General features: G+C 38.7%; 1 protein-coding gene across 3 annotated transcripts in view; it reads left to right on the top strand.

The window, feature by feature from the left end:
* The first annotated feature begins 1499 nt into the window (after window positions 1-1499).
* The window catches only part of Rtf1 (RNA polymerase-associated protein Rtf1), a 68944-nt gene continuing 51935 nt past the window's right edge, over window positions 1500-18508 (top strand). For all 3 annotated transcript variants that reach the window (XR_010852335.1, XM_067099920.1, XM_067099919.1), the window contains exons 1-2: window positions 1500-1727; window positions 6682-6858. Coding sequence is in view for 2 of the 3 variants with exons in the window: in XM_067099920.1 (XP_066956021.1) it covers window positions 1650-1727; window positions 6682-6858 (255 nt within the window). In the remaining variant the exon portion in view is untranslated. The remainder of the gene's footprint in view (window positions 1728-6681; window positions 6859-18508) is intronic.

Raw genomic sequence — 18508 nt, 5'->3', positions numbered from 1 at the left:
TATATAATTATATACATATATATGGACATATATGTATCTCTCTCAAGGTAAACAAAAAGATCAAGAATACCAGATGGTTAATTGTCAAATGGGTATTAATAAAGAGATGACTCAGGATAATCCGGATCACGCGGTCACTAACTAAAAACCATAGACTTAACATAAGAGATACGGAAGCTTAGCCATACAAAACCCAAAAACTTGTATAAAATTGAATATTAATTTTGTTGCTTATATTTATCAACATTTTTTTTTTAATTATGAAGGCATCGAGTTTAAACAAACCAAGACTTAAATTTAGCACTTCTGTTATTTGACTTGATAAAGCAAGATTCACTAATTTGGTTTCTCGACATACTAAAATACTGATGAATTTTTTGTTCGTCATCCATTATTTCTTTATAATGTGTAAAGTATTCTCCTTCACTTTTCCTTTTCTTCTGAGACTTATGCACCCAAAAACGCGTTTTTTTCCTTTTGTTTTCCTCTTCCTCTTCCAAAATGAGTGCCATCACTGCCAAGTCACTTGTACTAAAATTCTTAAACATATCAAACTTGCTTAAGATGCTGGCTGTATGAAGACCAGGACTAAACTACGACTGTAAATGCTGGAGAGTATACGGTGCACAGTGAATGTATATGCAGGATACGGTCCGGTGCAGATCAGGTGCGTGTCCGTTTACGTGCAGGCATAGTGTGAATAGACCCTTATTCAGGAAAATCCTGAGTCCAGAGTTCTTTATTATCGCTGTTACGTATGGGTCTAGAATAGACCCATACGTAACAGCTGGTGAGCGTTGTTTTAAACGATAAGGCAACAGAGCTGAGTTTGAGTTCAGTTATTATCCTCTTCGAGATTTCTTAGTATGTTCAAATCCTTTTGACTGATTTTGTATTGTTCGTTGACTTTTTACTTTTATTTTTTTTCTATATTTGCACTACAGATTTCTTACGCCGCTGTTCGACAACGATAAATAACCGTTTGCTACGCAACTTATGTTTTTTTTTATTAAATTTCTAAAGATTGTTTTGGTTCTAAAGCCACCAATACCTCAATTTCATGAAAAGGTCATAAATGACTAATGTAAGACTAGCTAAAAGATTTTTTTTTATTTATGAGCTATTCGTTAGATAATACCGTTCTTGCCTCTGATTTCTACCAGTCGGCTGAAGCATTGGCTCTAACAGAGAGAGAGAGAGAGCTTGTGTCATGCATCCCACCGTCATTGATCTATGAGAGTGGTAATATGGTAAACCCAAAGCGCAATTGACTTCGTGGAATGACCGCTCCAAACACTGGTGGACAGTTCTGTGGGGAAACGATGGGGAAAATATTTGTGCTTCCCATTAATTTGAAGAATGTCCGCAATATTGTTGAATTTAAATGATTTATCAGTAGCATAAAATCTTACCTTTTAATGCTCAGTGCGTCTGGGAATTAAATAATTAATACTAAAAGAGTTCTCATTTCCGGCAAAGAACCAACGCTCTAGTCTGTTGATATTTGTTATTATTCTTTGCGGCCTCGACTGTTATTGTTGTGCTGGTGTTGAACCGTCTATTACCCCACCCGTTACGGACGTTATTGCCGTTTTTACCGTTGTTGGGTGTTTATTTTCATAACCCCAATCCCCGAGAGACCCAGAAGCATGAGTAAAAGAAAGATCAAGGCTTTAATCGACACAGATAGCGACGACGAAGGAGGGAGCGGCTCTGACATAGACTCCGTAAGTGCCGTTTGTTTAGGTAGGCCTAAAATGGAAAGGTCAATATTATAAGGGGGACTTTCTAGGCCCCCTAGGAATGTTGTAAATCTCTCACATGATTTCAGTACATTTCTCCAGTTATCTCATCCTTACCGTGTCATATATATATACACCCTCTTTTTGTGTCCTTCAAGTCAAAATATTTCGTGAATAAGTAAAAGCCTAGGCGTAGCGTATCCTTGTGCGAAGCGCGTCCTTAGAATTACCCCTCAGACGTTAAATGTAAAGGAGACAAGCACATGGAGATATTGCTTATTGTTATAATTTTTAATATCGAATTTACAAAATGGTGTATCCTATATAACCTACAGCAGTACAGGTAAGATAGCCTAATCAAAAAGTTAATGTCAAGGCTATTGTTCATGCTTCTATTTTCGTCCCCATTCTTAGTATCAGCCCCTCAGGGATGGAAGTAAATAGTATCAGCCCCTCAGGGATGGAAGTAAATAGTATCAGCCCCTCAGGGATGGAAGTAAATAGTATCAGCCCCTCAGGGATGGAAGTAAATAGTATCAGCCCCTCAGGGATGGAAGTAAATAGTATCAGCCCCTCAGGGATGGAAGTAAATAGTATCAGCCCCTCAGGGATGGAAGTAAAAGCAGAAAAAAAGAAATTTATCTGTCTAGATTTTCCTGATTCTCTCTCCTGTACTTTTTAGGCAAAAAATTACAGCCTATTAATAAATATCTTCATGTGGCCATCCAAGTTACCTTAGGATAAAACAGGTAGTATATACAGAAGAGGAGTCATGGCTTACTGTGGGGGTCCTTGGGAAGAAACTCTCCCGGCCAGGTAAGGGCACAGCATGAGAGGTAAGGTCAGAAATGCCTACTATAGTAGAGGGGTACCCTAGGCAATATTATTTTATAAGTTGCCAATACATGACATGTAATTGCAACCTACATTTTTTAAAAGAGCTCATCATTCTTGTTATTTTGAACCCCATAGACACTATGTGTAAATGTTAAATTATTAAGATTACAATTTATAAGGTAAGGCAATACTGCTCCCCCCCCCCATAGCTGATACAGGAAAATTGTAACCAGTAAATCCCCTAGGTTACATTAGGTTGGTATTTGTAAGTTGTTTTAGTGCCCTATCATTTCCAAGCCATTGTTGCATGAAAAACCTTTTTGGGTTTTTCATGCAAAAATGGCTGGCTGGAGTGTTAATGGCAGCTTATAAAACTTTACTGCCTAGGCCAGACCATGTGATCTGTCCATCTACATTGGCTCTGAAAATAGCCTATTGCAGAAGAGTTGTGGACACGATGTCATGGTTTGGAGTCTCGGGGAGGGTGGAGTGAAGTTGGGCAACAGCACTGTAGACTAGGCTCGGTTAAGGGACAACAATGTTAGGATGCATCTGTGTTGAGATATGTCTGAATTGGTTTTTGGGGTTTTATGGTATTTTTGGGGTTGGGAACAGTAAAAGAATTAAAATTTAAGGGTGTCCCTTAACTTGGGGTGTTACAGCTTAATTAAGGCATTATAAATCAACTGATGGAATATTTGCTTGCCTGCGTAGCCTTTGGTATCTTTGTTATCAGTTGTTATTCTACCAGACATTAAAATCATGGTCTCTCCCTTTGTTTCTAATTATTGCTTGAGCTTTGCAAAGGTATAATGGGTTAAACAGATATTTTTCAGGGAAATGATTCAGCTATCAGAAAAGCTTTAGCCTACATCATAAATAAAATCACATAGGTAATTGTCATCATTGGAACCTCCATACATCCAGTTAGAGTATTCTTTTCCTATTTAAGTCATGAGTCATACCGAAGACTATCAAAAGAAACCATAGCCAAGGCCTTCTTTTATTTTACTCAGATTTGATTGATAGCTCAGGCTGCTGACTTGAACATTGTGCATGTTTTTAAATTGCTCTTCCCTTTATGGGGTTAGGCTAGATATATAATAAGCTCTCTCCCCATTTTTCTGTCAGCCTGAACTCCCATCAAGTTTAGTTTTTCATCTATCCAATTCTCCATGGTTTTTTCATCTTGCTACTTCTGTATTATTTTTTCTTAGTATCTATTCCTCAACCCTTCTCGTCAAGTGGCCAGACCATCTCAGTTTTTGAGACCTCAGCCTTTTTCCTGCCAAATGTCTGGCTGCTTCCAGAGTTCCTCAGGTGCCTTGTTTAAAGGAAAGTGACCCATCTTCTTTGATCGGGTGCTATAGACAGGGTTTCTCTCCCAGTTGGAGCTTCTCCACAGCAGATCACACAGACTTCTCATCCACCTTCATCAGTACAAGCTTCTCAATTCCTGCAGAGAAGGGCCAGGTGTATCTATTGAAAGATATGGATCTTTTTTTCCAATGTAGAGTTATCCATGCTCATGAGGTGCTTCAAACATGGTTGTCTGCCACCAAAGTGAGAGGTGACTCCAGTCCTTGGTGACCTAACTTTGGTACCTTATGAGCACTTGGCGGAGGCCTTTGAAATCTCACTCTCATGACTGTTTTTCTGCTAGCATTATCTTGAACGAACCAGTTTTGGCAAGTTGAATGACCTTTCCTATATTGCCTGACATATAGAGGGTCTGGAATTTTGTTCTCATTTATTCCTGATTTTGTAAATAATTGAGAACCCATCGGAGTAGTTTGCAGAACAATGGGATCAGGCTCTAGCACTACCTCCAAACGGAAGCTTAGTCTGTGTTTCCAATGTTTAGTATATGTCAGTGGGCGTTGACAAAGCCTCCCTAGCCAGGTCAGGCCACAGTGCCTTAAGTGAGGTTAGGAAGGTATGGTCTAGTTAGGGCAGGACACAGCATTCTAGGAAAGTTGTGGTTTGTTTTTTTTGTGGAACCTGTTCCTATCATTCTCAGCTCTTCCCCCTCCCCACCCCATCAGCTTCTGACTAGAGATTCAAGAGTGCCTTAGTTATGTTTACAAATTTAAGGTAATTGATATGCAATGCTTTTAACTTGCCCCATAATAGCCAGTGAAATTTTCACACAGACTTTCACTGATATAAGTTACTTCATACTAAATGCTCGGAGTTGTTTTTATTTGTATTTCTTTAAAGGTACTTCAGTGTTAAAAATAAGTGTATTATTTTCTTTGGTAAAATGGAAAATCTTGAAATTCGACCTTGTTAGAACCCTGTATAGTTTGACTTAAAAAGGCTTTATTGTATCTGCAGAGTTCTACTTCCTGTTTGCCAGTAGGAATTACAAAGTACTGAAGTAGTATTTTTGCTTTACTGAAGAGGAGACATGATGTATAAAAAATGTATGTGAAAATACCTATCATTTGTTAACAAGAAATGTGCTTCAGAAATAATGAAGCTATAACCTGTATGTATTTCATAGTAAGTTGTACCTACAGAAGTACAAACCTTCGGTCTTTACATAGGCTTTTGCTTGGGAACGCAAGCTGGAACAGCCATTAACTCTCAAGCAAGGCCATTAGCTACCAATGGTAAGGGGGAAGCCCCTCCCTCTCGTCGTTCTGCACTCCACTTTGCTTTTGGCCACCGCCTTGGAAAGATGTGTGTGGGCTTCTCTGCCCGACTGCTGTTCGCTTTCCTTTTGTTGTTGATTTTTTGTGTATATGCAAACCCCTAACTTGCAATAGCCTGGGGAGAGGAAGCCTTTTATTTCAGGGCATTGCCCAGGTAAGAAGAAATAAGTATTTCCCCATTTGCGATGGGCTTAGATTACAAAAACCCCATCGTTTCTTGAAAAAAAAATGTAACTTGAAATTAGTCTAGCCTATGCTAGGGTATACAGTACAATCTATACATATATGGTAGCCTAGCCTACACTATGCCACAGCTACAATGGTTTTGTGAACATTAATGTATTTTTATACGGCAACCTCTTATCAGTAGATACCATACATGAGATAAAAATGTCTAAGCTATATGTGAACTATAGACCTAGGCTAGCCAGGTGTTACACTCTTAGTGTCCATTTGCAGAAGTCAGATAGGCTATTACAGCTGTATTTAAGATCAAGATAATAGTAATGAATCTGTTATTTTACTTACAGAATCCTATATTGTATTGTTATATTGATATATTATCATTGTAATATATGTATTAAAAAAAAATCTTCCTGCCTGTGGCAAAAAAGTGATTCTCAGATTCAGCCTACTACTGAAAGAATTAGGAAAATAAATTTTTAGTTACTAAAAGAAACGAATGTATTAATGGAATTATTATTATTAATTTTGAACATACTGCAAATGTAAAATGGGTATACAAAGGTAAACTAACATACTTTATGTTAAAAAAAAAATCGGTAAAATTTTGAACATACTGCAAATGTAAAATGGGTATACAAAGGTAAACTAACACACTTTATGTAAAAAAAAATCAGTAAATTCCCTCACAATCACAAAACAGCTGTTAATCCCGAGATCCTTTAATGAAATACGAATTACTGTATCACAAACATAAAAAATTACGAAACTGAAAGTAGTTCAATACGCCTGTGAGTGAGTGCATGCATATGCAAGTATGTGTTAGCTTTTTTTTTTTGCTTTGCTTGATTTACTGTACTGTTTTCATTACAAGTTTAGTTTATTCTAAGTATAATTAGCACACATAACAGTAAACAAGAGAATATTTCATCTCTAATCACCATAAAAATATTTAAAATGCTTATTTCATATGTAGGCAAGACAAAACCCAACAGGCTTTACCAAGTTCACCGGCAGCAAGAAATTGAGTGTGTGCATATGTACATACCTTACGGACTTGATTGCATTTATAATTTGGTTTATAAAGCTAAAAGAAAAATAAGAAAATGCAGTTAAATTATAAACGAGAATACTATAGCATGTATATGTAATAATTGTTTACATAGCTTTTTCACCTAGTGGTCTACAGTAGATGTTTGATTTTCTAAATTTAAGTACAAATGTTATTGGATTGCCTTTTTATTGTTTGGTATGCTTTTCAGGAGTTATTGGCATTGGCAAAGAAGAAAAAGAAAAAGCGCTCTGGAAGTGAATCATCAGGGGGCTCCTCTCCAAAACAGGCAGCAGCTGCACGTACCAAAGTCTCCTCTGATTCAGACTCTGAAACCAGTGACTCAGACTCTGATTGGGATGCACCTAAAGGGAAGAAGAAGAAAATGGTAAGATTTTGCAGTAATCACATGAGCAAGGGTCCAGTTAATAGTGTATGGCTCATTGTGAACAGCAGCTCTTGTTACTTTGCGTGGGTGTGATTGTAGATATTTTATACTGTATAGTTAAAATGTTTTTTCGTTGTTTTATCAGTGTATATACAGTATATTTTATCTATCTGTATATATATACATATATATATATATACACACATATACATACACACACACACACAGTTGACCTGGTATTTGAAGGAGATTGTATTACACACTTGAGCGTAATAGCTAAAACCGCGAATATTGAAATCCTCTAAAACACTTATAACTGCCTATTTTAACCAATAAACACCTGTTGGACGTAAATGCAAACGTCATAAAATTGTCTGTTGAATGCAAAGGACGACGAAATAAAATGAACAACAAAAATTTCAACCTTCAGGGTCAACTTTGACTCTAAAAATGGTAAAAATGCAATTGTAAGCTAAAACTCTTAATTCTAGTAATATTCATTGATGTACCTTCATTTTGCAACAAATTGGAAGTCTCTAGCACAATATTTCGATTTATGGTGAATTTTTGAAAAACTTTTTTCTTATGCTAATTGAGTAACCTGCTGAAAATTTCAGAAATTCTTTTTGAATATTTTGTCGTAATTTTGGCAACTGTTCTATATTAATAGTTACATAAAGTTTTATATATGAAAATGTCCAAATTCATGTACAATACAACAGAAAATAACTCATGGTTGTAGCTTTTATCAGTTTTGAAATATTTTCATATAAATCAGATAATGGTAAAATTTCAACCGGTCAACTTTGACTCGGACTGAAATAGAAAAACGCAATTGTGTTAAAAATTCTTACATTCTGGTAATATTCAATCATTTACCTTCATTTTTTTGCAACCAATTGGAAGTCTCAAGCACAATATTTTCGATTTATGGTGAATTTTTGAAAAACTTTTCCTTACGTCCACAGAAATTCTTCTTCACGTTGTCGTAATGTTTGCACTGTTTTATATTAGTCGTTACATAAAGTTTTATATATGGAAATGTGCGATTTCAGGTAGAATACAACATAAAATAACTCATGGTTGTAGCTTTTATCAGTTTCGAAAATATTTTCATAAATCACGATAACTGCCAAAATTTCAAGCTTCGTCAACTTTAACTCGAGAAAATGGTAAAAAACGCAATTATAAATTAAAACTTTACAATTTAAAAATATTCAATCATGTACTTTCATTTTGCAAACAAACTGGAAGTCTCTAGCACAATATTTCGATTTATGGTGAATTTCTGAAAAAAATTTTTTCCTTGCTGAAAGTACTAAAATCACAACATCTCAGAAATTCTTTCGTCTCTGTTAATCGTAATATTTTGTGTTTATATTAGTCGTCTATAATGTTTATATAAAAAAATGTGCGCAATTTCATTTACAATACAACAAAAATAACTCATGGTTGTAGCTTTTATCATTTTGTACATGCAACTTATATTCAGATATATACTTAACTATAGTCTCCGATCGTTCCGAAAGACAAGGAAATTATCCTGCACATACCTCACAGGTAAAATCTACCATACCCACTAGCTGGAATGGCGGGAATAGGAACCATTCCCTTCAAAACATGTCAGATTTTTCTGTCGCTGGTCCAAGGCAACATCTGTTGGTTCCTTCTGCTTTGATTTTCTTTTTTTCGCTCAAGGAGGATTATTTTGACTGACCTTTGGTGAATGTATTGATCTTTTGGCTTGGCATACGTTTTATTATGGACTGTTTTTGATTTCGGCTTTGGTATTTTCTTATAGAATGTCTTGATCAGAGTGTTGCACCTGTGTTTGTGTGTGTGTGAGGTCTGATTGTAAGGTGAGACTCAAAAGTAGATCCTCATTCTGTATGTTCTAAATGAGAATGAATGCTTTTGAGAAGTCTGTTTGAATAGAATCCAACTGAACTGGAGATGGAAGGCGTTAAACTCACATGCAAAGTTGAGAAGGACAGAGTTAGGAAGGCTTCTTTAGAAGCGCTAGTAGGTCTCTTTCCAAGGAGGTAGATTTAGATCCTAACACTCTTCCAGATTCTCCTGTCACTCCAGTTGTTTCAGTCCTTCACCCTTCAACAACCTGTGGAAGACCGCCGGAGATGGCTGCTTAGAAGGCTCGATCCTAAAGATGCAGTTTAAGATGCGAGCTATGGAGGAAAAGAAAGTGAAGAGAAGTGATTATGTAAAAGTGTACCCAGTGTAGTGGAGGGGCGTCTGACTAAGTGGTTTCAATTTTATGTGACCTAGGGCCTAGACCTCTTCCAAACTCCCAGACCCAGTGGAGGAGGAATGTCGACAGCCGCATGGGGGATGAAGAGCGCCATTAACGGTCAGACACCCGCAGCGCCTATTTGTCTTGTCTAATTTCCCAGGCTGCCTTAGATCTGCATGAGAAAAGTGGATCTTAAAGAAGTGTTTTCTTCTGCTTCTTGTCTCCTAAACGTGGTTGAGTTCGGTTGAGGAATCGCCCTTTGAAGAGGACTTGAAGGCTCCAGAGGAGACGCTTTGACTTTTAGCCCTGAGCGCTCTGAAGGTAACTGTTTCAAGAAGAGAGCCGAGATCTTCCTCTTCTTCTGGTGTTCAGGATTCCAAAGCAGATCCTGGTAGGCCTTTAGGCTCAATTGATGCTCTTGCTGGCTTTTTATCAAAAATCAAGACTCAAGTGGAAGGATGCCTTTTCCGATCAAGTCCTCCAAGAGACTTTCTTAAAAGCAAGTCGTCTTTACTAGCCAAAATTTCTCCAGTTTCTCCAGCAACAGGTTTCCTTCCAGGCTTCTCTCCTGGTAAGGAAATTCTCCTTCAGGCGCCTCTCCGCCCAAAATCAAGACTCCTTGTAGGAAACACTTCCTGTTAATCTGTTCCTTAGGCGCCCTCTCCTGAAAATTAAGGCTCTCCTCGGCGCTTTCGCCTTTAGCGCCACTCCAGGCGCGCGCCATCGCTAGCCGCCGGTCTTCTCCTGTTGGAGATACTTTTCCACAGTCAAACGCCTGGAATCCGCCTCGTTGAAGTTCCCTCCAGCCTCCAGACAAACACTGTTAAATCCTCTCCCAGCAAGGGCTCCTCTTCAGTTAAGCTGCTTCTTCTGTCAGCAAGTCTTGTTAAATCTCTCCGATCATCTTCGTTTCCAGTGACAAAGGCTCCTCTCCTTCTAGGCGTCTTCTTCTGACAAATGCCCTCTACTTAAGTTCTCTCCTCCTCCTTCTGGCCTGAGGCTTATCGGAGGAATAAACCCTAAGGATATCACAATTTGAATTACAAGAGGTTGACAGCTCTCTTCTAGTCCAGGAGTATGGAGATCTCCCCTGCCTGCTTCTCCTCCTTCTCCTGGTTCTATGCTCGAGCACCAAGGCTTCAAATCTTCCTCTCTTGTTAAGATGCTGCCCCTCGATCTCCATGAAGAAAGCACTTAAAGGTTTCGAGAGTGGCTCTCTTCAAGAAGGATGCAGGCAAGACTGTCTTCTCCTTGCCTCCTCTAAAACCGGGAAGAGCGGGAAACATAACTGAGACTAGGAGCCAATCAGGTTAGCTCTCCTCTTCTGCTGGCCAGACTTTTCAAAGCTAAAATTATTTCCAGAAGGCTCTCCTTAATTTGGCCAAGGCTTTTGGGACTTTGTGAACTGGACCATTTCTCTCAAGGGCCTTTTCCGTGCTGAAGTGTTCAACTTCATGGACTGGTCTCTTGGGGCCTTAGCCAAGAGAAGTCTTGAGGAGGATTCAGTCAGTATGGAGGTCTCAGCAGTGTGTTGTCTTGCCTGACAAAGCTGTGAAATCAAACTCACTGAAAGAGATATTCTGTTCTAAACTGGCCTAATGGCAGAAGAGGTCAGTATTCAGTGCTTCTCTCCAAATCGTCTCTCCTTCCCAGAGGTCTTCCTCTTGTACGCTCCTCTATCTTAGCCATCTTTTCCCACAAGAGACTGAAAGGAAGGTCTGTTTTTGTCTGAGAAGGATCAGAGATGCTGGCTCAGTCGTGGAAGAGGATGGAGACCTGCTGCTCCTATTGTTAAGAAGGATAAGCCCCTTCAGGAGCTCCTTTCGTGGGATCCAGGTCTAGGGAGGCGAGACCTGAGAGAAGATCCAGACCTTTCAGGACTCCCTTCCAGGAAGTCCAAGTGAAAATCAAGTCCTCCAGACTCAGTAGGTGCCAGACTTAAAGTTCTAGCTTTAGGCACAGAATTTGACGACAGTCCTCTCCTGTTTTGTTGAAGGAATCAAGCCTCTTTAAAAATTTTACATCAACTCCGAGGAGTTATAATACAAGGATCCTGTGCTTTAAGACCTCTTTATTCACAATTGGAACAAATGCTATTAAAAGTCTGCCAAGAACGGTGCAAGATCTTCACTCCAGGATTTTAAACCTCTCTTTTCTTGTGTTCGGGAGGGTGGAGACCGGTTTTGGAATGAGCTCCTGAACTCTTTAAATTGTAAAGAAGAAGTTCTTGGCAATTTTAACCTTCAGTTCTGTCGCCTCTTCGGCAAGGAGATTGATGGTAATCCCTGGACCTTCAGGATGCTTACTTAAAAGCCTCCCATCCATCCTCCTCCAGAAGTTCCTAAGGTTATGGTAGACGGCAGAACCTTCTCAGTTCAGGGCTCTGTGATCGGACTCTCCACAGCTCCCCAAGTGTTCAAACCATTCTCAAGAATGTATTACATTTGCACTTGGAGGGGGTGAGGATTTCCTTGTATCTCGACGACTGGCTAAATTCGTCCAGTTCAAGAATTGTCTGGAGTTTTTCGGAATATTTTAAACCTGGTCCAACACTAGACTTCTTAAACCCCGAGAAGTCTCAGATGATTCCTCAGCAGGAAATTGTTGGGGATTCGGATGGACAGGGTTTTCAAACTCCTCCTGGAAAGAAGGGAACGCTGTTTCAAAGGTGACAGACTTTCTAGAGAAAGACTGTTGTTTAAGGAATTATGAGTCTGTGGGGACCCATTTTCTGGAACATTTCTGGAAGGCTTTCACTCAGACCTAACATTTCTTCCTGAAAGAATCTTTGGGATCGGAAGTCCCAAGACTTGTCCGATTCCTTCCACATATCATCATGTACAGGTAAAGGAACATATGGCAAATTTAGACCTCAAAGAATGGGTCTAGGAATTTTTACAAACCGCCGAGCCCTCGCTTATGTTGTTCTCAGACGAAGCCGGAGTCCTGAGCGACACTAGGCTCGAAGAAGTGAGCACCTGGGACACGGATCAGAGGATTTAATTTATCAACATGAAAGAGCTGGTAGCCATTCATCTAGCTTTTGCCAGATTCGAACTTCTGGTCAATTTTGTAGTTCTAGTCAATTCCGAAAACCACAGCCCTGGCTTATATCAGGAAGCAAAAGGACTCATTGTTTCTCCCTGTACCTTGCAGCAAGGAACCCTTGTTGTGGCGGAGAGAAACACGCTTGCCTCACCAGATTTGTTCAGGGAGAAAGGAATGAGAGCCGATCTTTACTTGAAAGAAAGTTCTTCCCACGGAATGGTCCTTCATCAGGAGGTTTCTGAAAAGGCTGTGGTTCCTGGGGAGAATTTAGACCTTTTTGAGCAACCCATTGGAACAAGAGGTTGAGAACCACTGTTCTCAATCTCGACCCCAGAGCAGTAGGCTATTTTCTGCCATCTAGAGATTGGGACGGCCTAGACAGAATTTGCTCAAGATAAGAGGGAAGTAATCGGGAACTTCTTCATTAAAGGGCACCAAGCAAACTGATCGCCCTTTGGCCATCCAGAGACTGGTTAAACAGAGGTACATGGAATGATGATAGATTTTCAGGTCGCTTTTGTTCTGTGAGCCATCTTCAAACAGTCCCTCCCACTTAGTAGATATCACAAGAACCTTCCGCCTTAAACCTTAACTAGCTTCAGACTGTCGGAAGGACTCAATTAGAGTTAAACATTTCACATGTGAGTTGGTAGGCTTCGCCAGAGCCAGAAGATTTTTCTACCTTTATTTTCTATTTTTGTGGGAAGTCTTGGGAGATTTTACGATCTAAGAACCCTTTTAGTTTCCATTACTTGTTCATTTTATATTTCAGTTCCATACCTTAGGAGCAATGGAAGATTTATTAGGGTAGGAGCATTGTCTTCAGTCTTTAGACACAGAGGTCTCATCCTTGTCTGTTTTTAAAGACCTCACGATTATAAGGTATTTTGAAACTTGTAAAAATAATGTCCCCTAGACCTCCCAGCTGATATTTATCATTCCTAAAGTTCATAATGTATAACAAGTTTACACAGATCTGCATCCTTTCAGGGATTTAACCAGGTTGACTGTTTTTTTGGCTTCTTGCTTCTGCCAAAAGAGTGAGCTAAACAAGCTTTGAAGGTTCTGAAGGCTTTAAAAACACTTATAACTGCCTATTTTAACCCTCTTCTTAGCAAAGAATGAGAACCCTTCAAAACCTTGGCCTAGGAGTTTTGAGGTAAAATTGATCTTTGACAGGAGCTGGAACACACAAATGTCCAGTAAAAGTCTTCAACATTATCGTGGAACTTGAAACAGCCGGATGGTCAACACGCGAAAGTCTTTGTGCCTTGTCAACGATCCTTCAAGAGCAATTTCAAGAATGCACAGGTTCTTCATTTTGCAACAATATTATCAAAGACAATATTTCATTAAAGGTGAATTTTCAGAAAAAGAGTTAATTGCTCTGATGGAGAGCCATAGCTACTTAAAAGCTTTCACAAGTCTTGGTCTATTTTGTCGTAATTTTTGGACTGTTCTATATTGGAGATAATCAGTGTTTGCTTTTATTATTTGGAGAGAAAGGTGACATATGAGAAGTGCTTCAACTAGAAAATAACTCATGGCTGGATTCGGTGCAATCAGTTTTGAGCTAGCTAATCCTATTTAATTTAGTGTTATTTTTTAATTGTTTGTTGTGTTTTTGACTGCTGAAAAGAGGTGAAAAAACTCTCTTTTTCATCTCAAAACTTACATTAGGCTTGGTCAGGTGGTCGGTTTATTGTTACCTTCCTTGTATTTTTATTACCTAACTCATGTAAGAGGAAGCCTAGCACAATGATATGATTCAGGTAGAGGGCCTGTCTTGTAAGTGGGTTAACCTCCACTGTGAAATCCATATCAGGCTCTGTCGTAAGTGGGTTTTTTCCCATTTGATTTGATATTGTCGGCTAAAGTTTTAGGGTCATCTCGCTGAAGCTTTGAGGCATGCAGACCATAGAGAAGTATCCATGAAGTCTTCTGCCCAATCAGGTAAGAATCTATGGTTTTTTGTTTATTCCTACAACATATGTTGTTTTCCTGTTTTTTAGTTCTTAGCTGTCTCTTGCCCTCCTCCAAGGGTGCCAATCACAAGTTTATCTGACGGTGTAAATGGTCAAAAATGATATTTTTATGATAAAGCAAAAGTTTTGTACATACTTACCCGCAGATATATACGATTTTGCCCAAACCAGCCTCCCTCAGAGACAGGTGGAAGAGAAAAATCTGACATGAAAAACGGAATGGTTCTCTATTCCCGCCACCCACGGCGGGTAAGATCACCTGACCTACCTGTCGCAGGTCGCTAAATTTGAATTTTTGTCGGAACGTCGAGACTATAGCTAAGTATATATCTGCCGGTAAGTATGTACATAAAATTATTTTTATCATAAAATATCATGTTTTGAAATATTTTCATATAAATCACGATAAATAGAAAAATTCGACTTTCGGTCAACTTTAACTCGGACCAAAATGGTCGAAAACTACAATTATGTTTTAAAACACTTACAGTCTAGTAATATTCAATCAATTAGCTTCATTTTTCAACAAACGGAAGTCTCTAGCACAATATTTTCGATTTATGGTGAATTTTTGAAAAAAAATTTTTTACATCCGCTGCTATAATTCATGCATCATTTTGTGAAAATATTTTTCTGTGTTGCTTTGATCGTTTTAAAATTTGTTATATACCAAAATCATCGCAATTTAGTGTACAATACAACTAAAAAAATTAAGTCATTAGCTTTAACTGCTTTGCTTTATTTAGCAGCGATTTGTATACAATTATATACGAGTTTTTTTTTGCTGTCATATATTCCAATATTTATATATGATAATGATATTTATTTTCATTTCTGATGGTTGCATACTAAACTTCAGGCAATGACAAAAAAAGAGCCAAAATGAACTCTTAATGTTAAAAACTAAGCGTGCATATGGCGATTTTTAGAAAATTTTTTTCTGCTTCGCGCTTAACTCACCGAACGCCGGCATACGGAGACGTTTTGTAAATAGGGCTTCAGCGTTAAAGGGTTAATAGTTCAAACATGAAAAACAACCCTAAAAATGCTTATACTTGAGTATTTTCAGTTTTATTACAAAAAGTGCATTTATCATGAAAATAATAAGAAAATGCAGTAATTAGTGAATATTTCTCCGTGAAAAATACTGCGGACAGGTGAATTTTCCCTGAATAATGTGTTTATATGTTCCATAGAGAAATCCGGAAATTGATGAGAACCACGGATAGGCGGGGTCGACGTTATATATACATACATATATACAGCATATGTATACTTACATACATACACACATTATTAATCAAGACTTGAGCCGTATCCAGTATTGTACTACTGTCCAACCTTGAAAATCCAGCATTTTGTGGTCCGGGGACTCCCAAGATTTGGGACCATTAGTTCTTGAGCAGTTACAAGGGTGGTGCCACACTTTTCAGTTTTGGATTTTTTTGGATTTCAGAACTGAAGCTTGCTCCATAAATACACAAGCACAGTTTATTTCCAACGAAAACATTCTGTGAAACTCAAAAATATACAGCATACAAAAGATTTGTAATTTGCATATATACTTGTGTATCTTCAGATCACTAATTTTTGTCCAAAAACATGCTTTCATCACATATATTGCATATAAAGTGCAAGATGTATTTTCAGTAGATTACACTGTGCTAGGCTTTCCATGCCTGTCTCAGTTTTGGTAGATACCAATGATAATGCATATTATATCAGAGTTAGCTTTTAACTAATACAGTAAATAGACCTATAAGCCAAATTTCATTAGGTCAAATGCGAGTCTTCATGGAATAAATCAGGCTTATCAGCATTGTGTCTTGTCTAAGAATTCATCACTATTTCTTATAATTAATAACCACTTATTACTGCGTGCATGACAGTGGCATAAACAACTGCAAGTACTGACATAAACAGTGGAATTGAGAAACAGCCATTTGCTGATGTCAGTTACTGTAACTAACACATGTTTATTATTGGTTGTGCTACAGTTGTCAGCTTGTTAAAAATTGCTCATTTTCAATGGTGACCTGCATAAATAAAAGTAAAATAAATCTTTACTCATCCCGCACTCAATGGAGAGGGAAGTGTTAAGAAAGAATGCCACTAAATTTATGCTTGTACCTGTGGCAGAAGAAATAAATAATGTGCACGCTAAAAACGTTTTGGAAGAGGCAAAAGCAACATCCGATACTGGCAAAATCACACCTTTACTTCATTTAATTTACTGCATTTATAACTAAAGTAAGTTGCATTTTTAAACTAATTTGTGTATAAAATGGTTCTCCAAAATGCATTTCATTTAGCAACTAATGGCTGTGATGATGTTGGTAAAATGCAATCAGCTGATGATTTTAAGAATGTAAACATTAGCAGAATGCAAATGGCGCATGTATGCTATGTCCATAACTTATAATTGATAATATTGTAGGGGCCTTTTCTTAACACAAATGGTGCAGGATGATGGTTCCCACAACTGATTTGAAGACAATTGATAATACAGTTTACACAACTGATTTGAATACTGAGTTTACAATATTTCCAATAGGAATGTGCAATAAAACACCGGTTTTCATTGTGTACCATTATCCAGTTAATAACCACACAACAGCAGTTTATAGATAATACTTGATGCGAAGCAGGACAAGCATTCAGAAGACACGTGAAGGCATTGTTTCCCTTTGCTGCTTAGTCACCCAAGGTTCTTCCTGTGGAAGCCAATGGAAATCTAGTACAGGTGAAGGGGTGCTCAACCATCCATCACTCAACTGCTGCAAAAAAAAAAAAGAAAAAACGAATATGAACACTCAAGCACATCACGCATTCATATACATAAACACACATACAAAACAACAATGGAAAAAACACAAATTTCATCATACAAACCCAGCTTCTAAATGCCACTACACTCCCCGTTACTAATTTTTTTTTTTTTCTCTCTCTCCCAAAATCCTTTTCTCACCACCCATTCATACTCTGGAACTGGACCTTGATTTTGGGACCATGGCCTTACATTCACCACCTCTACTTCACTCGCTTCTATGGCCTCACATTCACCACCTCTTCTTCACTCACTTCTACTCCAACTGCACTAGACTCTCCCAGTCTTGGTTCTGAACCATTCACACCAATCTCATTCAAACTCTGGAGACGTACATCTGCCCCAATATCACTTACACCTGAATTTATATCTGCTATGACTCAAGTCACCCAAAACTCCCCCACTCACAACCCCTAGTGCTGCTAACTCTTTCTCACTCACACTCACTCCCACACTTACTCTTTCAACACTTTCACTCAAAGGAAACTCAGACACACTGTATGTGCCGTCTTTCTCACAACTCGGCATTGTTTCCAATCCATCCGAATCTTGCGTATCCTCGTCCGCTTTCCTTGTGCTCACCAGTTCTCAAGGGTACTTTCACTCCTCAAGCTTACTGACTTCTCAAACCCCTTAAAATCAAACAACCCATCACGCAAACTTAACCTTAATCTTTCTACTTCTTCTTCCTTAAGACCTTCTCTTTCATTCCACCAAAACTAGATGTTGATCTCCCCAATTTGTATCTTCTTCTATTTCTTCACTCTCCTTTTCCATCTCTTAACAATGCATCTATCCCTTCCATACCAGAGGGCTCACCACAGTAAACCCCTTCACACTTAGTTTCCCTGGGGTTGGGGTTTGCTACGGCAGACTTGCCCCACATGACCCTCCATTCCACATCCTTCACACTTGTTCCGAGGGTTCTTACATGCCCTGGCAAAATGCCCACTCATTCCACAATTTCCACAACGACTTGCATTTACTCCTACTCCCCTTCCACTCTGGCAGTCTCTCACTTGATGCCCCACCTTTCTTCAGCTGAAACACCTCAACTCTTTCACTTGTGGGTAGTCCACCAACATATGCCCTCTCTTTCCACAGCTGAAACACTAGCCAATGGCCCATCTGCAATCCGTCTTTACATGGCAAAATCATCTACATCTAACACTCCTTATTACTATACTCATCCCTATCTGTCTTCCCCTCACATTCCCATTCACTCTACTTACACTCTCACTCCTAAACCTCTCTCAGCTTCTGCTCCAGCACCTTTTCCCATTATTCCCCACATTCACTTGCATATTTTTTCATCCTCTTTTTACCTGGTCTCTCTTACACTCCTCCAACAAGGCTCGCATCACACCTATCATCTCACTCACCAACGCGTCCTTATATGTTCTTTTGTTTACCACCTCAGACCCAGCTTACATCTTCGTTTTCTCACTGTCCACTCTAAGGTCTTCCAGGATTTCCAAAACATCCTCCCATTTTAAACGCTTCCCAGACCACCGCTTTCGATCTTTTTCCTTTTCGTTCAAT

Source organism: Macrobrachium rosenbergii, chromosome 56 (assembly GCF_040412425.1).
Source record: "Macrobrachium rosenbergii isolate ZJJX-2024 chromosome 56, ASM4041242v1, whole genome shotgun sequence".
In the NCBI taxonomy this organism is placed as follows: domain Eukaryota; kingdom Metazoa; phylum Arthropoda; class Malacostraca; order Decapoda; family Palaemonidae; genus Macrobrachium; species Macrobrachium rosenbergii.
Note: the sequence above shows the minus strand (reverse complement) of the source record. Positions and strands in the feature narration are given on the sequence as shown.